General features: G+C 47.8%; 1 protein-coding gene across 2 annotated transcripts; it reads left to right on the plus strand.

The window, feature by feature from the left end:
* Positions 1-3,675: 3,675 nt before the first annotated feature.
* KY (kyphoscoliosis peptidase) lies at positions 3,676-25,164 on the plus strand. 2 transcript variants are annotated; one of them, XM_052804726.1, is made up of 12 exons: positions 3,676-3,977; positions 5,008-5,070; positions 7,331-7,393; positions 9,496-9,570; positions 9,751-9,792; positions 10,504-10,554; positions 12,536-12,618; positions 12,996-13,104; positions 15,919-16,036; positions 21,176-21,364; positions 21,958-22,148; positions 23,228-25,164. In XM_052804726.1, the coding sequence occupies exons 1-12, from the start codon at positions 3,845-3,847 to the stop codon at positions 24,127-24,129; spliced, it is 2,019 nt and encodes a 672-aa protein (XP_052660686.1). In that variant the 5' UTR covers positions 3,676-3,844; the 3' UTR covers positions 24,130-25,164. The 2 variants fall into 2 exon arrangements, with proteins under 2 accessions (XP_052660686.1, XP_052660687.1); XM_052804727.1 differs by lacking the exon at positions 5,008-5,070.
* Positions 25,165-26,325: the final 1,161 nt, after the last annotated feature.

Genomic DNA, 26,325 nt, shown 5'->3' on the forward strand with positions numbered 1-26,325 from the left:
CTTGGAGGTGACTACCGCTAATGCCTTCATGGATGGCACAGGTGGAAGAAACAGGGATATTATTTGTCATCACAAGAACCAGTAAGCATCAAGTGAAAGGCCAAAGTGTTAAAACAATGAGTATTAGCCAATTACCAGAGGTGTCATCAAGGGCATGTTAGTTCCAAACTAAACTAAAGAGGCTGGGATTCATCTTTAGATGACATTGGCGTTGCCTCCGCTGGAGTTACATGCCCAGGCTTCCTCTCCAGAGAGTGGGGAAGACCTTGTACCACCAGCGTGTAAGCCATCTTCCCCAGGGTGGACAGCTAGAGCAGATCAGGAGAACATGCCCTGCACCTCTGCACCAAGGAGAAGGGCAGCCCTCGCACTTTTTCCAGGTGCAGGCATCTGCAACGGTCTTGGAAAAGCATTTGGGCACCCTCAACCACGGCCCTAGCAGGACCGAGCTCTCCAGCAGCCACCCTTCGGCGCAGTGGAGGCAGGGCATCTTCCCACCACACCTTCTGCTGGAGCTTTTATGGAACGTAGTGAAGGCAAAACACCTGCAGAAGAGTTAAAACGCTTTCTTGGGGAACGCAGCCTGCAATTTTCCTTTCTACCCAATGGGATTCAAATAACCTAATTCTTGCTCTACATTTGTACGGTCTCTCTGTCCCCCAGATCACTCCTGGAGAAATGACATCCATGTGGTAAATACATGTAATCATGCCACTGATAGCTTCTCTTGTTCTCTGGCCATTAATTCATCTCCCTGGGACTTAGGTGAACATTTTAAATCTCGCAGCAAATTCAAAGAGCTGCCTTTATTTTAAAATCAACACAGCAATAAAAGGCTTTCTCCTTTCCCTCCTCAAAATGTAAATTTTTTTAGCTTCAAAAATATCCTGGCACACAGACAGATGTTGCTGGTTGTGACCTTATCTCAGGCCAGTGACAGGCTTCCTATGCATGAGAAATCGCATGGCCATATAAACCTCTCAAACAAGGAGGGCTTGCTGCTGCAGCGGGCGGTAGCAGCACCCACCTAAAGCAAAGCCTTTGCCTTCGTGCTCGTGGCACTGTGGTAAAAACACAATCAGAAACCTTCCCTTTCCCCTCTCAAGGTATCCTTTTTTGGGAAAAAAGATAGAAGAAAAGAAAACACAAAGAGCCTTCCAAAAACAACTACCTTCTCCCCAATGATCATTGTTTCTAGGAAAGCAGAACCTTCCTGCAGATGCTTTCATTGTGAAACACATTTTGGCTGAAGGCAGCTGAGGCTATCGGAGGAAAGACAGCGGAGTGGTGCTCAGCCTACAGTACTGCTGCCTGCGGGCAGCTGGGCCAGAAGCAGCCAGCTCACCATGAAGAGAAATAAGACCCTACTAATTTTTACAGCCCGCCAGGAAGGAAAGCGCCAGCAGCAACCGAAGCAGCAACGGCCACGTGCTCAGCTGCAGAGGCTCCAGCTCAGAGCTGCCAGGGAAGAAATACACCGGCTTAACATCAGCTGGTGCCACCAAAACATTCGTTTGGGTGTCTGCACTGAGTTCAGCTCATGTGCTCAGTGTGACTTGGGTTGCACTGTTGAAACCTTCTTTTACGAATGTCCCCAGCCAGATTTTTTTTTTCCTTCTCCTTGCCACCGAGCCACCACCTTTCTGGAGCTGGAGAGGAATGAGGTTAAGAGCAGACCTGGAAGAGGAGCAAGCTGCTTTGCTGGAGGAGTGAGGCCAGGACATGCGTGGAAATCACTGTTGACAGGAGGCAGCAGCAGAGCGAAGTGGGTTGGTGGGGAAGATACATTGGCTGGAGCAGAGTTTGGTGCAAGACACCAGAATTCAGATTCAGCCGTGCCGATGAGTAGTTCAGGAGATCAAACTGTCCCACCCGGGAAGATGAGGGAGAAAGAGACCCGCAGGAACAAGGGCTGCACCTCAGACGAGTGGCAGGGGCAATGGGGAGGAAAGGGTGCTCCTCACCGGGTGGTGCAGGCAGGAGCAGGCAGGAGCGGCAGGGCTTGGTGACAGGTGAGAGGGGTTTGCTAAAGGCCAACAGGCAGATGGCAAAACTGTGATTAGAAAGTCACTCCAGCTATAAATCTCGGGGACCTGAACTGGAGACAGGCAAGCCCCAGATGGCTTGGAAAGTCTGCCTGGCGGAGCCCAGCGCGTCTCAGCATGCATCTGTCCCTCCCTCCCTCCTCCTCCTCAGGTTTAACTACCTCCAGCTAGCTCCTTACAGCCAGAGCTGAACCAGAGACCCCTGAACCTAAAACTGCTCCAATGCGTGAACTAAAGGGCAAAACCACTACCCGGACCCCAACAACAATATTATCCATCCCCAGCACAGGATTCTCACTGCGTTACTGGGGGTTACATGCAACGTCCCATCCCTGAAGCTCCCCTCTTGGCAGGGATGCTACAGGCACTGTCCAGAGGGTCACGGCAGGTGCACTAGCAAGGCAGGATGGAGGAAGGTTCCCCGCAGCCACATACGCTATTTCTGGATATGCTGAGGAATTGCTTAGGGCTGGATTTGCAGGCAAGCATGGGGGCATATGGGCTGTCTGTGCTTTGGAAGGGGCTCAGGAACAGAAAAGGGGCAGGAGAATGAGCGGGAACAGGATTTATATAGAGATCCACAGGGAAAACCCGTGTCTCCGAACATGAGTAACTTAACACTGGGCAGTAGTACCAGCTCCTGCTTGCAGATCCAGGACACCAACTTCCCCAGCTCGCAGCTAGAGGAACCCAGTGCTCTCACACTCCTGCCCAAAAAGCACTCGCGACACCCGCAAAAAGGCACCTTGCCGGTGCCAAGCTCCTGAGGCCCCCGCCCCCGCCAGCTGGTGCCTCCTGCACCCCCACAGCCCTTCCTAACACTGCCCGAGAGCCCTTCAGCCCACAGGTGCTATCGCTCCCCTGGGACCACCGGCCAAGCCAGCCAGGGCTGGCAGCGCGAGCGGGACGAGGGCCAGCGGTAAAATTAGAAAGCGTCTCCCTGCCAGCCCCTTCTCCGAGCTGCAGAGACCAGCTGAGCCAAGTTGCTAACCTGCACTGTAACCCTTCTTGTCCCCCATTTTGTAGGCTGGGACAGTTTCTAGAAAGCTGGGGATTTGCATGACTTTCCTTTTTTATTAGCAGTCTCCAGCTACCCCAAAGAGCCGGGCTCGCAGGCTGATGGGGGGAGAGGGAGGTTGATTTTTTTTTTTGGCTCCTTTGGGACAGTCTGGCTTGCACCCTGCAATTCCCTTCGCTACTGTCACTTTGCACGCCAAGCAGCCCTGCAAAGATTGATCCTCCCCGCCACAAATGGCTGCTCGTGCCCCATTTCTAGCCCCTTTCTCCCCACCGCAGTTGCTGCTCTCCTCTCCCCTCCTCCTGCAGCAGTTATTATTTATACTCCTAAGCATCCTTTAAGTTTCTGCTGAGGGAGAGGATCAAAAGAGAAAGCCTTTTAAGGATTTCTGCCAGCGCCAGGAAGCGAATCCCCCCCAGTCAACAGTGCTGCTGGGGGATTTGAGTCTAGATAAGTGCTTAAAGCCGAAAAGGGCAGAGAGAGGGGAGGGTGAGCCGGGGGCACGCTCTGAAACCAGACCCCCCCCCCCCCAGCTGAAACGCTGCTCCTTCCTCTGCTTTAGGAAACGGATCCCTCCTGTGATTTCCTTTCAAAGGTGACTTGTAACCTCTTCATTAGGGTCGGCTTTGGCAGAGCACTCATGGTGCAGTTGGCAGGGCCAGCCCGCTGGTGCTGCAGCCTAGGGGGGGAGCGAGCTTGCCTTTCCAAGGGTGGAAAACAAACACAGCAGCTCGCAGCAGCAGCAGCTTCACAGGAGAACTGACGCCCTGGCCATGCTCTGATGGGTACCATGGACTTTAAGACAGATCCCAGTGCAGTCACGATCAATTTGCTGCTTATTGTCCACCCTGAGGAGACAGCGAGCAAGCAGAAAGGGCAGAGAGAGAGGCAGACGGAAGGCAGCCGAAGTGCAGGTAACATCCCGCCTGCAGTTGGTGCGAGGGAGGGGAGGGCTGCAGGTGCTGCACCGGCTGCCCAGGAGATGGTGAAGCGAAGCAGCAGCTTTGGAGCAGGGTTTGGGCTTTTCCCCCCCTCTCTTTCTCCTCTTTTCCTTTGCAGACATGCTGCAAAACCTCAAACTTCAAACTCTTTTTGTAGAAACCCAGCATGCCTTTGCTGGTCCTCCTGGTGCAGGACAGCCCTTGCTTATGCAATGTTGCATGCTGCATGTTGCTCGGTGTCTGGCTCTGGTGCATGTAACCCAGGGTGCAGGAGGAGGTGACATATACACGGGTACTAATCTGAGGACCATGTTTGCTCTGCCCTGTGGTGGCTCTGAGATGCCTCCACAGGCTCTCTCGGCTGTGCAAGGGGAGCAGGGTGAGAGCTTAGCAGTTTCACCCCAGACCAGCGCCTACTACAACAGAGTACAGGGCAAAACTGTTTTGTTTGAAGCGTGTCTAGGCTTTGTCTCCAAGGATGACTACCCTGAGCCATTTATAGCTACAGTTTGGGACAGTCTCCCTGGCCCAGCTCCTATCCTTCAGGGGATCTTCCAAAAAGCTAAGGCTGTGCTCTGCAACTGTAAGGGGACCCTCCCTGCCGAAGTAAAAGGAGAAAAGGGAGTATTCCTGCTCTAAAGCCTTGCGGAAAAGCTAGATTTTCAGACAACTAGTTCCAGGCTAACAAGGATAGGCAAAGCTGACACAGAAGTTGTATTCATGCTTCATCTAACACAGCATCCAGCACCAACCCAAATACAAGCAAGCCCTATCGAAGCAACTTAGACCTGGACTATTACACTTTCTTCCTGGTATTTCATACTTTAGCAACAGTGGCTGCAACAAACGCTGCAGATGAGACAGGGAAGGTGGATCCCAATGACGACTCGTTTCAGCTGGAATGATGGGTTACATGAAAGGTTTTGGGGTGCTGGGCTTCCGGGCAGTGCCAGAACCTCACTACAGGAGGACAGCCTGCCAATCTCACGTTTATATTTTATAGGTTTGCAGGATGATGGAAATGGAAATAGCCAATCACAGCCACCTCAGGGGAGAGACCTTAACGGTATGTCATCTTCTCGCTCTACGGATAAACTAACCACAGTACACAAAACCCATTTGCAAGCTTTCAGCACCCAGCTGTGCCTCTCGAGCATGAACATGCTCAAAACAACCCATCCCTTTCCAGCACTTTGGGGGGCTTCAGTGGAGACACGTGGAGGGCCTCGGGCCATGTGCCATGGGAAGTGTCCCCTCCATGCTCTCCTCTGCCCCGTGGCCAGGATGCACATTGGTGGCACTATACAGCCCATGCACAACCATCTGCAGGGGATTCTCCTGCAAGCTGCCATGGAGCTCGGTCATATTTCAGGTGCACGGAGCTCTTACGTTTCACAGCCAGCTGATGGCAGGGGAAATTCAGTGCCCCAAATTGCTCAGGCTGCAGATAGACCTTCCAGAGACTTCCCCAGCACTCACACAGCTTAAGCAGGGTCTGGGGTGTGCAAGAAACCTTTGGGGTTTCAATCTGTCTACCCACCAGTCCTTTCTTCATCTCCCCCGCTCGGAGATTGCTGAGTGCAAGGCAGGTGTGATTGCTATCCAGGAATGATGTGGCTGCTAGTCTTGAATGTTCCCCTGCCAATTCCTCACCCCTCTGCCCTGAAACAGTTCAGAAGGAACATCTGAAGAGGTCACCCCTGGCTGCACGCAGCCAGGCTGCTGGACCGCAATGCAACAGGACAGAGCAGCTCCAGGGGAAGGGAATCAGACCATCTGACTTGCTTTCCCAGTAGTCTAAGCCTAATGTGATGTCTAGCAGAGAAAGGTGGGGGGCAAAGGTAAAGCAAGACAACAGGTAATTCTCATGGTACCAAACAGGTCCACAGGCCAAGCAATAGCAGCACACAAAAGCCATGGCTGTGCCCGGGACAATGCTCAATAGGAGCCCTGATCCAAGCCCCTTTGAAATCAGTGGTGGCTGGATGGCTCTCACAGACTGTGAGCGAGCAATATTTCATGGCAAGATACAACTTTGGGGTTTTTTTTTACAAATCTGGTGGTCTCAGACACCAGATGATAACAAAAGCCTCCACTCGGGAAGCAGATAAATACTTAACACTCTCTCTCTCACTCCTCCATCATGCTCAAGAGGGTCCGCAACCAGAGCTGCAGAGCACAAGTCAGAGCCTCCATTACGAGTGAGAGGACAGTGTCAATCATTTACCACGCCTAACTAATGGCAGGACTATTTAGTATGCAATATGGGAAACCTTCTGTTGCAGCTCTACCTTAGGCAGTTTAAATCCCTGTGGGGATTACTAAGGAATTCAGGTGCCAAGGGAGCAGGCAGAGCTTTCACTCCTCTGGCACCACAGGGGTTAATAAATTCCCCTTTAATCAGCCATGTTAGCATCTTGATGAAGCCTCTGACACCACAGAGCAGCTGGTGCTGCCGCAATATTTACAAACTGTATTACATAAGCCTCACCCCAACCCCACCAAGGCAAACAGGCTGCAGCCCCATGCCACGCCACAAAATCCCATCATTCACGGGCCTGATCCTTGTCACAGCCACGAGGTACGATTGGTAGCTGGCCTTCAGGACAAGCCGTGAAAAACCAGGTTCCTTGCGCTGGTCTCTGGTGGCTGGCAGGACAGTGATTCCATGACGCTTTGAAAAAGAGTGAGGGATCGCCCTGGCCAACGTCCACCCCGCCTCCAGCAAGGCTCGAGCATCCAAAGCCACGCGGGAGCTAGGGCTCAGTGTCACTTGGCATTTGCTGACCGCCCTGCTAACTGTCAGCACAGCCCGAGGGGAGCGGATTTGTGCTGCCTGCAATTCCCCAGGCACACCAGGTTCTCCACTGACCTCCCTCTGCCCCAGGGACCCCAGGGCCAGCCGGCATCACTGAGACAGTCAGGGGCTTCCAGAGCACAGAGGAGAGAGATGAAGATGAGGATGAGGTGCTGACAATCACACCAATGCTCCCACTCAGGGACCGCACGGCCTCCAAGCCCCCCCGTGCTGCCCTTCCCTCCCATCCACCTATCCAAACACGCACCCGCTGGTCCAAGCACCCTGACCTCCCACCCTGAGCAGCAGCACCCACTCCAGCCCTTCCCTAGGCTGGAGCAGCCTTCTGGAGTGGGGCCAGGCACCCCTGGACCATGAGCAATTGGGCTTCAAAGCTGGAGAACTGGCTCAGGCTTCTTGTGTCGTTACTTACTTCAATGCTGAGCAAAGGCACAGATTTAATCCACTTCCGTGCCGGGCACCTTTGCTTTCTTCAAGGCACTGAGATGTTTTTGATTTGTGCAACCAGGCCAGCGAGTCTCCAGGGAGTCCTGCAAGCAGACACAAGCCATTACTTCATACTCTAATGAAGGTAAGTGGCGACCCAAGGGATACTGTTTTTTTCAGAGCAGAGCTTCAGTGAGTTCCCGCTCAAGTTTTTTCTGTAATAAAATAACCTCAGAACACCCCAAAAGAGCAAAAAGCCCCACCTCGACAATTTTGTGATCTTGAGCATGAAGAATTAAAAATCCCAGGGGAGCCTGGAGAATCCTTGGGTCTTTCAGTGTGGATGCATGGAGGTGGGTCCTGGAGCACCTGGGTTTCCACCATCCCCTGACCACCAGGACATGGCATAGACGTAATTGGAAAGCATGGTAAGAACATACTCCTGCCAATGTCAGCTATTCCAGTGCTGATGGAACGGTGCAAGGGCTGGAAGAAATAATATTGGCAGAAGTTTAGCTTAAGACAGCTGGTTACAGAAGTCCTTTCATAGGGTGGATCCTCGCAAGGAGCCATCCCTGCACTAGAGCAGGGGCAGTGCTGGGCCAGCTGCACCCCAGAGCACTCGCTGGCCAAGGACTGGTCTGGCCACAGAGAAGGAAGAGAAGATCAAGTGTTTCTTTATGAAGGAAATCTTGATTAGGAATAGTAAAAAAAGTCATAAAAACATCAGTAACCATTTCATACCATTAGTTTTTAAAGCAATGAATGTAGCACTTTGAAAAATTTCTGTGGAATTACATTTTTTTCATTTGTTAAATGCCTTTTAAACTTACTGGAAGAAGGCATTCCTCGCCATTAAATTTGTTTCTTGAAAATGAAGATTTTTAATTTATGGGGAAAAACTGAGAAAGTAGAAGTTGGCAAGAAAACCCACAAAAACCCAAAGCTAAAAATAATATTGAGAAATAAAAAAGGGACGCCTGAAAATATAAAAATCTTGAGGAAATCATACCGTTTGCACAAAGTCATCCCTTTGAGAAACAACTTCATTTTACCTTTGAATTAACTGACAAAATACACCAGCCGGCTCTAATCTTGACACCTGGATATCTGCAATCATCCCAGAATTGGAGTCAAGCTCTACAATTTAAAAGAGGGGGTTTACAGTTTTACAGTTTTTCTTGCCTTCTGCCTTTGGGACTTAAAGGACATCGTCCCTTTCTGCACAATCACAGGAGATGCTTAACTTTTTCTAAAGTTAAATGCTGTAGAAAAACTTATTCTCTGATGAAAGTGCAGATTCTTACCTAATTAGCTGGTTCCAAGAGCTGCCTTTCAAGGAAAACCCCAAATGTCACAAGACTCTCGATAAAATTGTAGGAGGTAGCACGTGCAACTGGATGGCAGCCCCGAGGTGCATTAACATCTTGACTTTCAGACTCCAAACTAACCTCTGTCTGATCTGAAACGGGGAGCCCATGAGCATGCCGAGTTCCTCCAGGGAACCTCAGTGGTTGCAAAATCTTCTGAAATACTTGCCAAAAAAATGCAGTCTTTTCCAAAAAGTTCAGGTAATTCTTATAAGATACTCCCTAACTTTTTTCCTTGTACTTCTCTCTATGAAACTTTAAACACAAGACCCCCAGATTTCCATCTGAGGTTGTTCTGGAGCATCACGGCATGCAAAGCGCAAGTCCCACAGCATGCCTGGACTGCAGCCGGCTCTGCCAGGACGCTGCCTCTTACAGGCAATGGCCTTTGCCAAAACTTTTAATATCACAAGTCAAACCATTCTCATAGCTCTGAGCCTTTTTCTGTTTGATTCCAAGAAAAAAATCAATGAAAGAAATTGATTCTCTGCTTACTGTATCTCCATCAAGAGCTATTTAATACAGTGATAAACCATTTTTTTTAAGCCGCCACATAATCCTCGCTGAGGACTTCTGCTTTATTTATGAGCTGCTTTATCACCTGTTAGGCTATAATGGGCTGTCTTTTATTTTTTGAGAATTACAAATCACACCGGAGGTGACCGCAGGCTTTCTGACCATACAGTTTATCTTAAGGGTGCTTTGTTTTGCCTGGAAACCCAAGCGCTTTGGTACCTTCACAATCGCCAGAGCTGCCACTTCTTTTGCCAAAGTTAAGAATTGGCTTCAACAATGCCTTGGCAGGCAATCCTGCCCTTCTTCTCTGCGTCCTGGTTAGTTTTCCCTTTCTTAGGGAGTTTGTCATCATTTCTTGCAGGAACCCAAGTGACGGTGGAGATTCATCCCAAGGATACCACCCCACAACTCTTCAAGAAACTCTCCTTTGGAAAAGGTACAGCCCGGGCTTTAAAACCTGGCCAGGCGGGTCAAGGGTGGGACGGCGAAGGGGCCATGTCCTTCCCTTTGCAGAAATGGGGAGGGCAAGAAGCCCAGGAGCTCGAGGAGACGCTGCAGCCCTCGAGCCAGGGTAAGGGTTGTGGTGATTGCACTAAGCATGCTGGGGTTGTTGCAGGTCCCCGGAGGCTGCCCAGCCTGAGAGCTCAGGACAACAAAGGTGAGGCTCTGCTCTACCACGGTGCATGACTTCAAGCTAGCCCTCGCCCAGGAGGTTGCTCCCAGGAGGAGACAGGCTCCCTTCTCCCCATGGGGGCTCGAGGCTCTTGAGAGAATGCCAACCCCTCTGCCTGCTCTGCCTGCCAGGCAGATGCTGCTGGACCCTGCCCGCACCTGGGGCTTGAGGACCCTTCTGCTCCTGGGGCAGGGGGGAGGGTCCTCCTCCTCCAGCCCTGGGACAAGACAGGTGGTGACAGTCTGCGGGCTGCAGCATCCCCCGAAATCCTCCAGCTGCCACAGAGCTCTCTGCAGGGTTATCGTCTAACAGCTCTGGAGCTCAGCTCTCCCTTCTTCCATGCCTGGGGGGGGGGGGTTGGCCAGGTGGTGGGCAGGGGTTTGACATCCCCAGCCCTCAGGCTGGAACAAGAGATGCCTGACTGCTGGGGAATGCAGCCTCTGCAGAGCCACAGGATGGTGGGGAGGGGATGCAGAGTGCACCGCGGTCCAGGCGGCTTGCTTCATCCCTCTCCCCTTGGCACCCACACTCCACAGGGTGCTGACATCCATGTCCAAATGCAAGGGAACGGGCAAAGAAAAGCCTGAATTTCAGCTTTTTCCACCCAGTCTTGTTCCCCAGAATCACTTATTTCTGTCTGTCTTTTTTCTCCTGCCAACAACTGCTCGCCTCACACTCCCTTCTCCACTTTGCTAGGTTTCCAGAGGACTGAAGCCCCGTGGCCACCAGAAGGAAAAGACCTGCATGGTAACTATCAGCAGTCCCCTCACCCCACGCCAGTGGCATGGTGGGGCACAACACGCGGCAGCCCCAGATAGAAGCCCATCAAGTCCTAGAAACAGGGCTTGCCCTGCTGCAAGCCTAGACTGAAGTGCATGGACAAGGGATTTCATTTCTATTACCACAAGTAGCCTTCGGCTTCCCAACTCCCTGTTCATCGGGGCGGCAGATGGGGATGGCTTTGGGAACGTCACATGTGCCCGAGACCTTCCCAAGGCTCCACACCTGAGGAAGGCTACTCTGGAAACAGGCACGATGCACACTTCCTAACTGCGGATCCTGCATCTGCGGCTTTAACCTGACAAAGATGAAAAACTGATAACCAATCCTAAAAAAAAATCCCATTCCCAAAAGGCAAAAAGTAATTTTCAGAGCTGTAGAGGGTGGAAACCTTTAAACACGTAAATCTGCTTTATCTCTCTTTAGGTCAGCATAATAGCCCTTAACAGGGAAAACCGAGATAAACAAACAAGCCTGTTTAAGAAACAGATGCCATGTGCCTACACGCTGGTTTTGGCAGACAGGTGCCTGCCCGGCATGGGGATGCACCTGCATCCCACCTAGCAGGCTGCACCTTCACCGGGACGCAGGATGCAGGATGCCCCATGACCCCTCCCTGGGGCAGAGGTTTCCAAGAAAAGCAGGGCTCATGTGAAAAAAACACCTTTGCAAGTCAGGAATAGACCTTCTGGCCACATCCCCAGTGGGCTGGAGCTGGCAGCAAAGGGGCCAGACCCCCATTTGGGGAGATGGAGAGGGAGCAGGTGATGAGTATAGATTTCAGAAGCACTGCCGGCTTCTCAGCTAGGATAAGATGTTCTCAGAGCCTCTTGTGCATCCCACTCCCACCAGTACTTGCTGAGCAGGCAGCAGAGGGGTGTCCTGCTTGCTTAGCAAGGGTCACAAATAAAGCAGTACGCAACCAGCCAAAGCCTCTGTGCCCCCACACACAGCCCAAGGCAATTTACTTCTTGTCACCTCTCTCCAGGCAAACAGCAGCCCTACAGCACCATTCATTCACCTCTCCCAGCACTCAGTCACACAACAGCATTTTCACTTCGTGATCTCTTTTAAATCCTTTTTTCCAGAGAAATAACAATCCTACAGAGATAGCTAGAAGAATCTCTTTAGTCCTGAATGGCTTTGACAGCACATGACAGGGGGAGAGATTGCTGTAGAGCTCAATTTTCCTCTCACCAGCTCAGAAGAAAAGGGAGGACTGAGCAGACAGTGGTCCAGGGGAGACATCCACCTGATACGTCTGTGCACTGAGCTATAGCTGCATCACTCGGGTGGCTCACTGATGAGAGAGAACAGTGTCAGCTCATATGGAGACTGTTAAAAAATAAGTTATCTGATTAATTAGGGCAAGTTATTAACCCTTCGTTCACACCGAGTAGAACCAGGAGCCTACAGCCTGCAAAGATGCAGTGGGGTAGGCACACCAGTTGCAGTCCGACTGCTCCCCACGTTACATTTCTCATGTGCTTGAATTTGTGCAGAATCGTGGCCCTTTACCATGCAAAACAGTCATTGCTTTCAGCGAAACTACTGGAGAAATCCAGCTCTTTGTTGGGTTTTTTAAAAAAAATGTTTTTGCCAGGGCTTCCACAGTACAGATTTTCCCTGATACTTCTGCATTATATCTCATGCATCTCCATATAATATCCTGGGATTTTCTATGCTGTTATACAGTGCCAAAGACACAGGGGCACCTCCCACTCCAGCACTGCCCAAATTATATCAGACTAGACAGGATGGCTCCTGTTTTCCATGCAGCTGGCAGGGACCTTCTGCGAGTGCCCTCGTGTCCTCTGCTCCCTAAGCACCCGCTGATGGATGCCTCCGCGGGTCAGGCAGGAGCTCTGCAGTGTCCCCTCGTTCAAGCGTACAGCCAGGAAAAATACCCCCTCCCTATCTGAGACAATGACAACTCATTTCTTCCCAGTATATCCATGGGACAAATCCTCTTTGAAATCCATGCCAGTAGATCTGCAGCAATTTGAGAAGCTGGATGCCTACGCATTAAAAGTAAGTCTTGCTTTTGCCTCTGTCTTCCTCCCAGCTCCCCTGCGGGGACATTCCTTGAAACCTAGCTACCAGCACTAACACCAGCTTAGTCTGAGCTATCGGGCCAAGTGCCTCAAAATCTCCCAAATAAGTGAAAAACCATTTCCCTGCAAACATCAGCAACAGAGATCCCACTCTAGGAGGGAAACTATGACCAAAAATACTTGCTCAAAATGTGGAACTACCGCTTTGTATTTCTATTTTTAATGAAGCTCGAGTTAGAGCAGTCTCCTGGCAGGTGAAGCTAGCTTTAGAAGAGCAAGGCAGCGGGGAGGAAGGGAGATCTACCATAGCAATTTCTTCACCACGATCTTGCAATGCTTCCTCCTCACAAACAGGTAAACATCAAGAACAGCGTGGAGGAACTCGTTAAAGCCCTGCTTAAACAAGCCCAGACCGATCTGGAAAAAGTCCGAGCCATATGGATGTGGATATGCCATCACATAGGTAGGTTGAGATCTTCAATTGAGAAGATAAGGCTGTTGCTGTCACCCCTGTTACACTGCCATTGCAGTTTACTCTGTACACCTTGTGGGTTAGCTGCACATGGTGGGTAGGAGGAAGGCTTTCTGGATGTATTTATCCAGAAATGTATTCAGAGGTCATCTCAGCATCTCTGTTTCCACAGTCCCTCTCCTAGCACTGCCAGGCCCTACAAGGTTTCTGTGTAAATGATTCCTTTCCACATGATGAATCTCTAACTCCTACCTGACTCATTTGAAGGTGTAACCATACAAGTCTCTATCATCTAAGCAGCTGGAGCACGAAGCCAGGCTGCCAAGCACCGGCAGCTTGGTCGCCACATACAGAGCCATCCAACGCCACCAGAAGTTTCACCTCCACCACTGTCCTGAATGCCCGCAACCCCCATGCAGCCCTTCCCAGTGCACTCTGCATGCTGGTGCCTTTGCTCCAGGAGGTACCACCGGGAACCATCAAGCTGCCTTGCCCAGCTCGGTGTCATCACAGCCACTTCTGCAGCTCCTCTTTGGGCAGCAGACCACCCCTTGCAAGGAGCAGCCGGGACAGTGCAGCACTGAGCACAGCCCATCCGGGGTGAGGTGCCCTCTCGCCTCTGACAGTCTCTTGGCTGTTTTGCTGCCAGCTTTGCCCCTGTGTTTTGTGGATACATCCCATACTCCAGTTTCTAGCTGGTACCTAACTGCGTTCCTCCTGTTGACGTGTCCATCAGCCATGTCAGCACAGCACATCAGAGAGACCAGCTTTCATAAAACACACTGGCACCTGCACGATCACCGTTCCTGCCTGTACGTGCACCCTTTCAACCTTCACAAGAGCTGCAGTCACCCAGTTTCCCCTGCCCCTTCCTACCCAACCCCAAGCCAAGCAACACTGCAGTTTCAGAAATAACCAAGAGATGCAAAGAGGACAAAGAAGGAGGAGGAAGCAGCATTTGTAGCCTCTCCAATCTGGCACATCAGAAGGGACAAAAGACTTCTTGCCACCCCAAGCTCCTTGGTGGGGGGAAACTGGATGTGCAACATGATCGCATTTTGCAAGACATATGCAAAAGTGTTTCTTTCCCATTAACTCTTGGGGGGAAGAGGGGGAGAAGTGCAGCTATTCTTTCCCTCACCTCTTACACATCCTGACAGGCTCTGGTGCGGTGCAGTTCGCTGGCTGAACAGGCCAGCTGACCGAGAGCAGAAGAGCAATTTGGGAAGCACTGGCCTAATCCCACACCCACTGACATCAGCAGAGCTTGCCCAGCAACTGCACGGTTAGCATAGTTAGGTCAATCCCAAGCAGCTTTAATCTTGCCCTTAAATATGCAGACTGCTGATTTCACTGCATTTCCTGAAACCGAGCATTTGACTCATCCCAGTGCTGAGCTCCCGTTGGCTGCTGATCATTCAGTCTTTACACTATTAACTCATTTCTGCCTGCCACTGCCTGGGCCAGATCCTGCTTGGGACGGCCAGTCTGGTTTGAGTCGGTCCATTTACCTTAACACACATTCACGGGATGTCTCTGATCCCCGACAGGTATGCTGTGATCTCCCCACAAGAGTTTTTTTACACCATCTTAGCCCTGGTTCTCCTTCCTTCCTGCAGAGACTGACCCCTATTTACATGCATGGGAAATAAACACAGTGCTAGGAATTTAAATTGGCTCACAAAAATGCCATGTATCCATCCTGGAAGGGCATGGATAATATAAACTCCTTCCTTGTTTGGATTTTAAGTGAGAGCACTGCTCCCTGGATATCTCTTCCCACCCAATTCAACTCCCTGCCTGCAACGGACTGCTACCTCTGTGCAGCACTAAAAGAAATTATTTTAGCTATCATTTCTAGCATAAATACAGAGCCACATGGAGCCAGCTAGCTCTCCATACCTTTCAAAGTGCTCTGCAGTTTTGCTGGTGGCCCAGTGAAGAGCCCAGCTGGAAAAAGCCAGCCTTTCCCTACAGCCCCACCAGCCAACTCTGAGGCAGCCGTCGGCTGAGCCCCTTAGATAAAAGACAAGCAGTTGCAGCATTTCATCAAAGCACAAATACAGCGTGTTGCCAGCTTTTTTTCCTCTTCCACAGCATTAAAGGGAGGATGAATCAGCTGATGCAGCATTCCTTAGAGCTTTGTCAGAATAATATGTTCATATTTTAAGAAAGAGGTTATGGACATGACCAAGGTTGGTCGGTATTGAATTAACCTTCCCAGACCAGTTCCTCAAGCTCTGTCTGAAGGAACCCTGCTGTGCTGCTTTTCTGCATTCATTCAAACAAATTAAGATTTTCTACGCTTCCAGGTACTAATATGACTCACTTGCAACAAATCATTTCAGGTATTTCCCAACAAGCTACTTTCCAGGTATTTTTAATACAAATTGCTTGTAAAGAGTGCAAAAAGCTCAATGGTTTCCTTTGACAGTAACATGAGTCTGACTCCTTCACATGCAGAGCTTTCTGGTTTTTACTGGGCGCTCTTGAGATCATAGATCCCCCCGCATGAGGGCAGCCCCCGGGGAGGCCCACTTTCTCTAAAAAAGCAGAGTTTTCCTCCCATTTGGATTCAGCTGCTGAATCCCAGCCCAGGCTTAGAACAAACAGGGATGAGAGACAGACCTTGTCCCTCTCCCCCCACCAGCTGTCCACGACATCCTTGCGCAGCACGTGCCACGGCTCGTTTCTCTTTGCTCGCGCTCACAGAGATGAAAAGCAATCCAAGCGTTGCTCCTGCTGCCCGTCGACCCCATTGCCTCAGGCTTTTGGATGAACTTCTGTCTGTGTTCCTTCCCACAGAATACGACATAGTGGGCTACCATAACAAAAGCCAGCTGTCGAGCAAACCCATAGATGTGCTTCAGACGGGGAAGAGCATTTGTGAGGGATACGCTGGGCTCTTTGAACAAATGTGCAGGTAAATTAAGCTCAGAAACATTCAATGCCAGGGAGAGGTAACATTCATTGTCATCTCTGTGCCTATTCTGTCTGCCTTTGCATTGACTGATGTGACTTTAAGCAGGACGTGGAACTTTAGCTTTCAAACCATGCTGTGGAAAAACAGCAAGTCCTAGAAAGGTCAATTTTGCTTCCTCCTCCACCTCCTCCACCCTCCCCTCCCCAGCATAATTTGCTTTGTGCCATCTGCTGAGCTTCGCATTGCATTAACATAATGGCAGATGAAAACACAGAGCTAATTTGGTTAGAAGCAGCCAGGTTTTTCCTTTGAGTATCTGTATGTGAAGGTTAAAAGCATCGCAAGACTTAAACAAGGAGTGTTGTCTCCAACAGGCTCCCATGCAAGAGGTAGGCACGCTCCCAGAAGGTGCTTTCCCAAAACTTTCTGGAGATGCCCTCTCCCCTCCACTACAGAAGCACCACAGGGACACTGCCTCACACTTACCGCACCGTTTTCTGCGGTCAATCTCAAGGTGCATCACCATTGAGGCCAATACTGCAATTCCCATTTTATAGCTATGTCGGCATTTAATGACTAAAATCCATTCCCCTGCCTACAAAACCTTGTTGACTTCACTGGGGATTAGTTGCATAAATGAGTCAGATTTCCACCACAAAGCAGGACTTTACAATCACAAAGCCATTTCAGAGAAAAGGCAGCCCCTTCCTTGGCAGGGAGCAGAGGTGCCTTGCATATGAATGCAGCACAAATCCCTTCTCCCCCACGTTTCTCCAACCCAGGAAAGAAAGGAGTTGGCCTTGTGCAAGGCAACCCTCAAGCACCACAGCAAGGAGCAGCATCTCACCTCTCACAGCTGCATGCAATAGTTTGGTTTAGAGGAGTAGTGAAGGCAATGAAGGTGCCTGGCAAGTTTGGGACCAGCCCTATGTAGAAGGGTTGCCCAAGAGGAGAAAACTGGACCTGATGACACAGGGACACAAGATTGGAAGGGCTTCCTAGTGTCAGAAAGCAATGATGTACTTTCCTAAGAGTGCGGGCTTGCAAGGTGGCTCTCCCAGGGAGCACCTTCCATTTACAAGATAGCTTTGGAAAAAAATTAAAGACCAGTTATTAATTGGCATGTGTAAGTAACAATTGGCTTTCTACACCATCCAAAAAGATTTGGGAAGGTTTCCACCATGAAAAAAACAAAATCTACAGGGAGAAGGACAGATTAAAAAAAAAAAAAAATACTGTGCCAGATGTTAAAGTGGTGAATGCTTCCAACCAATAACATATCCTGCAATATTAGATCTTGCTTTCTAAAGAGTAAAATAAAGAAATAGGATGATGAAGTATGAATTTATAACTGCATCTTATGGAACAGTTATTAGCAGTTATAAGTGGGGGAAATTTGCATCTGTTCATTAAAAAGCATATGTTTAGTTCATTAAAAACATTAATCTTTCCAAGGATATCTTTTACTATTTAAAGGCTCTGTTGATTTACTCCTAATTTTTCAGTTCCAGGTTGATTATTCATTTTGTGATTCAAGAAACCTCCCAGTCATCCAGGCTATTACTTTTGTCAAATATTAGCTAAATGTTTAGCTCCTCTCCTGAAAAACTATAACCAAAGAGAACACCCCTTTCTTGCAAGGGGATCTCCTCATCCCTTCTTCTTGTGCACTGTTCAAGTCTTATGCTGAGTCTAAGCATAAAGGCAAGAGGCAAAGGGCAGTCGTCTTATATGAAGGTTTTTCAGAGCCAAGTTTGGGAGGAAAAAAAAGGTCTTTTAATGTGCCTTTTTTTCCTAGCTCCTGTTGAGGCAACTTTAACAACCAACCCAATTTGCCAGTCACCAGGAGTTCCCCCAAAGGTCCTGCTGAAGTCAACAGCTGACACGGATTGAGTCCTACTTGTCCCAGTGCCAGCAGAGAGAAGAGTTCCTGTTGCAGACACAACACTCTCACCTCCGACCACAGCTTTGGCAGCCAGACTTCTTCCCATTAGCTGAGATTCCTGTCACAGAGGAAAGGCGGGCACGGATAGCGGAAAGCTAGCCACAAAACATCAGTTTCCAAACATCAGGAATAATAGCAATGAATGTAAACACAGGCTTCTGACCAATATTTTAGCAGCATTTATCAAGAATTGGCTTCTCAGCTGACAACGAAACTTGAGGAGGTAGCATGGCCGAGTGAATCAGGGAGTGTAAATTCATGAATTCAATTTAGGGCAAAACCTAGCAGTCTGGACTTAGGGAGAAACTCGCTTACCAGAATTAACGATGAGGCAAAACAAGTATTTGCACTTAAGAGGTTTCAGCACGACTTTTGGGAGCAAAGCTGACCACACTCCAGATCAGTGGATCTGACCACTTAGCTGCTCCTTATTCATAACTAGTCTGCAAATAATCCAGGTTTCACATTCTCTTGCTTTTCCTGTTTTCTACAGTCAGTAGCTTTCCCTCTTTTCAGGCACAGGAGTGTACACCTACCTACCACAAGTATAAACCATTCTGTCTCCCTCTGGAGAAGCCAGGTTTGCTTCTTTTTTAGATGAAATCATCAAAGTCAACCTGAAATCAAAGGGAAGAAGGTGCCATTGAATTCCACTAGCACCTGTAGCAAGATCCAGATTATCTCCTACTCTTTTTGAAGCAGAAAAGCAGTTTAGCTTTTAACCTCCTTGCTGCACCAAGCAGATGTTGCCAACTGTTTCTTAATTCAGTTCTTCCAGTCCACCTTGTATTTAGGTCATCTTCTACCACCACATTGCCACTTCAAGCATTTCTGGAGATCTTCTCAATCTTCTCTCTGCGTGGTTAATTTAACTGTATAAAGTCATTTACACAAGAACAAAGACACAATCACTCTTTTCACCAGTACAGGATTGCTCTTTTAACAGGATGTTGTGGCCTGGTTTTTTGTCTGTCCATTATTAGAGAGACCACTGTTTAAATGCTCTGACCTTTCTTTTCGGAACTTTTAACACAGCCGAGCACAAACTTTTCCTGCTGCTTTGCTAACATTCACTGTAAGTGAGAGCACAGAGAGAACGAAGGGCAGAACTTGTCCATTAATGTTCTCTCTAAATATCCCAGCTAACAAGAGTATCTAGAGAAGCCTAGAAGGATTAGATGCCAATCCCCATTAAATTAGTAGGAATTTGGTACTTAGCTCCTGTTAGGCCCCTTTGAAACTTCTGGGATCAAGCCTTCCTTAAAGTTCCCGGGCCAGCGCCTAGTCTCAGTTACATCATGTAAATCCAAGCTCTCGCCAGTCTTGTCAGTGGAGTTGCTCCAGATTTACTGCCCACTTCCACATGAGAATTTGGCTCACAGGCGACTGCGGGCTGGCAAAGACTTTACAGACCACCTGTGACACCAGGTTTCTCAATGGCATTCCTTCCAGGCTTGCCACGTTCATTTTGAATACCTCGTGCGACAGGCAGTGCCTTGCTATTGCTGCGTAACAGCCCACACTAAACAAGAGCTGGCTTGCATGCTCCCTCCTCTTCTTTGCTAGCCATCTTTAGCAGGGATGGGGTACTGCCACGTTTCTCCTCTCTGTGTAACTTTGTCTTCTTTCTGCAGGCTACCCAATGTAAGCTCCCAGCTGGCTCTCAATCAGCCCTTTCCAGTTGTGATTTTATTTCTGATACTCTTTCTTAAAGACTTTAAGAAAGAATGTAAGAATTTAATTTGATACTCTTAAAGAAAACGTATCAAATAATTAAGTAACACAAAGATGTCCAGGTTTGAGTTTAGTAAGTCCGTATGAGAAACTGAAGTGACCACCTTCCCTTTAAACCAGCATCATCTCCGTGAAAAAAGCAGTCCTCCCTATAAGCACTACTGCACTGCCAATTACCAGCCAGTATCTGTTATCAGACCGCGACTTCTTAACAACCGTGCTAATTATCTTCCCCATAAATATCACTTTTCTTCTGAGTTAAACCCACATTATGCAGACAATCTTGCTCTTGAAGCATGCACAGTTTATTACTTAAGGTAGTTGTTCCATTTAACGTACTTTTCAATGAAGAAGAAAAATGTCAATACCATCCTACACAAAAGACAATCCTCTAAGTGAAGCAATCTTAGATTAATGCTGAAATAAGATGCCAATGTTAGAATCCATTGCTATCAACAGCAGAGAGCTTATTAACACAGTGCTTATTTAAATCTTATTTACACATCAACACAGGTATTCATTAGTTTTTTAAAAAGAGACTATTTAATCATTTGTACCCTGGGCAAGCACAAGCTCACTCTTTAAGGAAACTAAATCAGCATCCACAATCCCGTGAGGTCTAAGATATCTTAACTGGTGTCAAACACCAGGCTTACCATCACAGAGAGAACACAAGCATGAACAGACACACTTAACTCATAATTACATGGGCTAATTGTGGACAGCATCAAAGGGATTCCACTGAGTAACAAGACAGAGAGCAATTAAGCACACTTCAGCTTTGTCATCCTCCTCTAACAACATTGAATGGATGGTGCATCAGACAAAAAGAGAGGGAATATGCAAAAACTGGAAGAGAAAAGCCCCTTCCTCCAGTGGCACGCTCTCTCCAAGTCCCTGTGCAAAGACCACAAGAAAAAACAGGCCCTATCCAACACTGGGGGCATCATTGCCTTGGGTTACTCTTGCATGCCCACCCCATATGAAACCATTCACTAGTACAGCCCAGAAAAATAGTCTCTACGTGATGTCAGTGGTCAAAGGGGAGAACTTGCCTGTCTCTAGATGTGCTGACAGGCTGGTATGGGAAGGCAGTTAGCGGAAAGCTGTACAAAGTGCAGAGATCCCCCTGCCAAAAAAAAATACAGCACCCCAGCTAACAGCTAGCTTCCCAAAGAATTAAAAAATGCAATAACCTAGGCATTTAGCACAATAGTCTGTCACCAGGGTCAGAAGTTGGAGTTTTCAAAGAGAAGTATGCTTGCACACTCAGACATTTAAAACCCCTAACTCCCCTGGGACTCAACTGCAAGGAGGCACCTGAGGAGCTGATGGAGCTGGTCCACTTGACTACAGGACTGAAGTTCTGCAGACTTAGCTCCTCCTTTTGTCCTTCCACAAAAGTATGCTGACAGGTTTAAAACAGAAGCCTCCTGCTGCATCTTATTGTTTCCTTTTAGTATTGCAGGAATCCAGTGCATGAAGCTATCGGGATACTCCAAGGGGTATGGGTACAAGATGGGGCAGACCTTTACAGGGGACTCTGACCATGCCTGGAACGCCGTCTACCTTGATGGAAGGTGGCATTTGCTCGATAGCACCTGGGGAAGTGGTGCTGTCGATGATTCTTTCACCAAATTCACCTTCAGGTAAAGAACTATCCTCTATGTTAATACATAAACCTACCACAAAGGCAGAAGGAAAGCTGATGGGTTTGCCACACCAAACAGTGACAAATTCTAGGTCCCACAGCAAGACCCAAAGCCTTGAGCAAGGTTATCTGGGCTGCCTATACAAGGGATGGAGTACATACCTGTAGGAAGGTAGCAGCCCTGAGCAGCAAGCCATATAACTGCTAAATGTGAACTTGTTTTGCTTATCACATATCCAGTTTATGCAACACTACGTGGCACTTGATTCATAGCTTCTGGCTGCCTGAGAGAGGGTGCCTCCACACTTTCAAACAACAAGCAGCACCTCCCTCCTTCTTCAGGAGCCCATGGTTGCAGGGGGTAGTGCAAATACCCTGGTTTTATCCAAAAGCTCAGCATGTGCCCTGGAAATAGAAGACCAAAGCTCAGGTTCCTTCTCTGCCTGGAGAATTTCAAACCCACCGACCTCAGTTTCTCAGGAGTCCAAAACACTCTGACTTCCTCCTGCTGAAACTACCACCACTGTGCAGGGGAAGAATTAACTGTTTGTAATTACTCGTTTTCCTTTAATCTCTTCCTTTTTCTTCCAGGTACAATGAGTTTTATTTTCTGACTCACCCGGCTCTGTTCATTAACAATCACTTCCCAGATAACAGTAACTGGCAGCTTCTTAAACCAACCCTGACGCTGAAAGATTTTGAGAACAACATGCTGCACAACAGTAATTTTTACATGTTGGGCCTGCTGACCGCACACCCAGAGACAGCTGTCATCCAAACAGGTAACACCCCACAGAGGGGAAGCTGCAGAGCATCTTTCCTTATGCAACCCCGCATCCACCACACACTGTCATGCATGTAGTGCATTATATTTCCAGCTTCGTTCTGGCAAGCAGAGTGTACTCAAAGCTCTTGGGGGCAGAGGAGGTCTTTTTTCTTTCTTTTTTTCTGTCTTTTTTCTTTTTTTGTTCAAGCTGTGAAAAACTGTAGCAGCCCCTGGGTCTAAAAGAAAGCCTCAGTTAGCTGCTGAAGATGAGTTACTCTATCAGCCAGCATCAGCAGTGCAGAATTAGAAGTACTGCTATTATACATTAATAACTCTGGCTTGAAAATGAGATTAAAACCTTTTATGATGTTCCAAAACTTTGAATTACTGAACAACGCATAAACAGGCATTTCTTTATGCAATACTGAGCAACCTGCGTAAGTCCAGCAGCTCTTTTAACATAAAACTATTCAGGTAACACCACTGAACTACAGGGCCCACATTTAAGATCACCTTCCTCAGATTTTAAAAGAGCTGCAGGAATTTAACTAGATAACTAATTTATGAATGCCAAGAACAAACACAGAGTTAAAACTTAAAGGCAACAACATTTTAGGACTTAATTTTATCTTCAAGCTGTTTGGAAACAGGCTCATATGGAGGTAAATTATCTCATATCTATGTACTGGAGGGTTCCTGCACTTTTCTCTGAAGCTTCTTGGAATAGCTACTGGACTAGCCATCAGGTCTAATCACATCTAATTAAGCCCTTCTCGAGCACATGGGCTGAAGGTACTTTCAGTTATATTTCACACAGGCTTTCATATTCTGTAGGACCACACCTCCATTTCAGTGTGTATCAAAATAGGATAAATGCACATCTCCAAAACAAAGGCCACTCTTCACTTCATTCTTTTTGAGGGACACTGGTCTAAGCAGACAGCTGACAAGCTATGACCTGTCAATTGCAGCTCTTTATTTTACTATTACAGAAGCATCAATTTATTGGGACAGATTAGTCTTCCCAGAACAGGGTGTACATGCAAAAAATGTACTGAAACTCCTACGCAGTTTCTTTTCTTTTGTATTTCATAGTAAATGGAAAAGCCTCTGTATCAGTGGATTGCCGTTCTGCCACATTATTTACGTTTAAGCTGAAGGGAACAGATGAACACGGTTTAATGACTTTGAAAAAACACGGAATGAAGCTGGATATCTACCCACAGAAGACAGGGAGTCACAAGCTGCAGATCTTTGCCAAGCCCTCCAAAGCCTCAGAAGATGTCTACAACTGCGTGTTAGAGTATGTCGTAGAGTGCAAGTCTGTGGACAAGGCCATGCGTTTCCCAAAGGACCTGCATCAGCCTGTTGGACCAAGCTGGTTCACAGAGCGGCAAGGGTTCCTGAGGCCATCACACCCCGACCCCATCATTCACACCAACGATGGGCGCTGTTCTGTCACCTTCACCCTGGGCAAAGACATAAGCATCTTAGCCTCCCTGCACTCCGATAACAGCAGTCTGACAGAGGATATGAGAAGGCGGCACATCATGCAAATCCATCGTGGGAACCAAATTGAGTTGAAGATCCATCTCCCCCACGCAGGGAACTTTGTTCTGAAAATCTATGCGAAGAAGAAGTCAGATCCTGGCAATTACGACTACATCTTCAACTACCTCATCACTTGCCTGAACACTGAAGTGAAGTGGCCAGCTTTCCCTCAGAGTTACAGCAAGTGGGTGGAAGACTATGAAATACTGGAGCCGCTCTCTGGCTTGCTGCCAGTGAATCGCAACGTTCAGTTTAAACTCAAAATGCACGGGATAGCAAAGGTGCTAGTTCAAGCTGAGAACACTTACCCTCTCACCCAGAGCAGAGGCTACTGGGAGGGAACCTGCAACACTTCAGGATGCAGAGAGGTGTTTGTGATGGTGCACGAGAACGCTAACCACAGCTTTTACTCACACGTCCTGAAATACGAAGTTGAGACCCAGTAACATCCCCTCCTTTTTCTTTCACTCACCTGCATGAACCAACCTTTCCAACGTGCCCAAAACCAATACAGCTTTAGGAGATCACTCATTCTCTCGATCAAATCTGTTCTTTCAATGAATGCAGGACGACACTTGCAGGCTTTTGCAAGACCATGGGCTCAAAGAAGTTCAAAGAAGCAGAATATCCTGTTAAGAAGGGAGCAGCAGTGGAAGAAATTAAATGAAACCCTCACCGACATTTCAGTAATACTGTCCAGACAAATATTTTGAAGAAAACAACTGACTGTCAGGCCATAGGTCATTCTGTGCCAGCAGCGATTGCTGGTTTCAAAGTTATGGACCATAAGAAAAGTCTTACAATGGCTACTCCAAGAAGAATCCACTACACCCTGGTTTTGAGCAGCAATATTGGACACGAGGAACTTCAGGAAACTTACACTGAGTTTCTGTATATCTTTAGTCAAGTTGCAAAATACATCCTAGGAGAGAGAAGTATTAGGAAGAAGCTACAACATGAAGTTTTCTTGTGCACTTCATTGTCTTACAAATTTAAGTGATACTGCGAAATTACTTTTTACACTGACTCTTAAATACAATAAACAAAATAATTTTTACATTTTTATATTAGAGTATTTGAACTGTAAACATTTTTCTGCAATATTAGCATTGTAATCATATCTCAAGCATACAGGTGTTTCCATAACTAAAACTACAGTAAAATGGAGAATAAAGTTCTCAAAAATCACTCCTTACTCCCATTTGTCTGCGCAATACTGCAACTAAAAAACTTAAGGGGTTATGTGGAATAGCAGCCTGAGTAACATCATTATCATGTAAAAAACTATTTGGTGCTGTACTCCTAGAAAACCCCTACATGCACAAGGCAAAGGTGGTCTTCTATTGAATCTCACCACAAATACACATCATAAGGTCAAGCAACATTTTCATAAATGATTCAGATGTCCGTGTTAGCATGACCCGAGAGATATTATGTTTGAGCTTGAATTTAAAATAAACCTGTCATGTTTTTGCATTCTATTTCATTGACCAAACAATATGAATTCCTGTTCACAAAGCTGCTGTATTTTCCACACAAAATACGTGGGTTATTCCTACATTCTCCTCCTCCTCAGCGACTAGGTGGCAGAAGTTACACCCGATAGCGAAGGGCTGCCCATCTGCAGCAGGCTCACTGCCTCCAATCCCTCCTACATTACTCCCTCTACCCCAGCAACCAGGTTTGAGTCCTCATTTTTAGCAAGTTGAGTGAGTGTGCAGGGTACCTGGAGCTGTATTCAAGTAGCAGAAGTCTCAGTGAGGATCCAGGCTACCGCAGACATGAGTTGCAAGTATAAACACAACGCGTAAGCTAACGAAGTTTACTCTAGGATGTCAGGAGTACAGCAATGCTTTGGGGTCTTTCTGTACTCAGAGACAAGGAAGCTCCATACGTCACATAAAAGTAGGTTTTAAGTCCTCCCCAAAACAGGTAAGTGTCTTTGCCCTCAAACATTGGCAGCAGCAGCTCCTCCCTGCAGGAACACTAACAAGCCTTGTAGCCCAGCAGGCATCCGCTCCCTGGACAGCAACACATACTGAACAGTATGGATACAGATGCAAGAAAGACTCCGGGATTTTTTTGATTACCTAGGACCTTGAAGGTAAAAGCAAGCCTTGTCTGTAAGCACAGACAGCTCTGGATTACTCTGGTGCCTAGCAGAAGAATTCTTTTTTCTTAGATCCCATTTTTCAGATCAAGGAGGTCACATTTCAGTAGCTTTCATTTTACAGGTCAAGCAGATCCAGTCAAATATGTCACTTCTTACAACTGGAGGATAAGGGGGCATCCCAGAGAGCTCAGGAACTAAAGAAAACTACTATTTTCACATAAGGGGTCAAGGATACCAAACTACATACACCCTTAAATGCAACCTTCACTTACACGTATACAAACAGGCACAAGTAGCGGGCAGCCATGGTAAAGCCTCTCCACAGGGCAACACCAGTATGAATGCGGTCACTGCTTCTCATCTCAGAGACTCCATTTCACAAGGTTTCTCTCTAACCCCACATGCTCTATTTCCATCTCAAGATGGCGGGGGGTGGAAAATAATCCCAAGGGAGTAGAGAGGACAGTTTATACACTGTTGCCCCCTACCTAGCAAGGTCTCAGGGAGTGTTCCCTCCTCCCCCTACACA

Source organism: Harpia harpyja, chromosome 12 (assembly GCF_026419915.1).
Source record: "Harpia harpyja isolate bHarHar1 chromosome 12, bHarHar1 primary haplotype, whole genome shotgun sequence".
Classification (NCBI taxonomy): Eukaryota; Metazoa; Chordata; class Aves; order Accipitriformes; family Accipitridae; genus Harpia; species Harpia harpyja.

Coding starts and splice junctions, on each gene's coding strand:
- KY (XM_052804726.1), top strand. CDS start 3,845: ATGGGTACCATGGACTTTAAGACAGATCCCAGTGCAGTCACGATCAAT. Junction 12,619..12,995: donor TGGATGCCTACGCATTAAAA/GTAAGTCTTGCT, acceptor CCTCACAAACAG/GTAAACATCAAGAACAGCGT. Junction 13,105..15,918: donor GTGGATATGCCATCACATAG/GTAGGTTGAGAT, acceptor TCCTTCCCACAG/AATACGACATAGTGGGCTAC.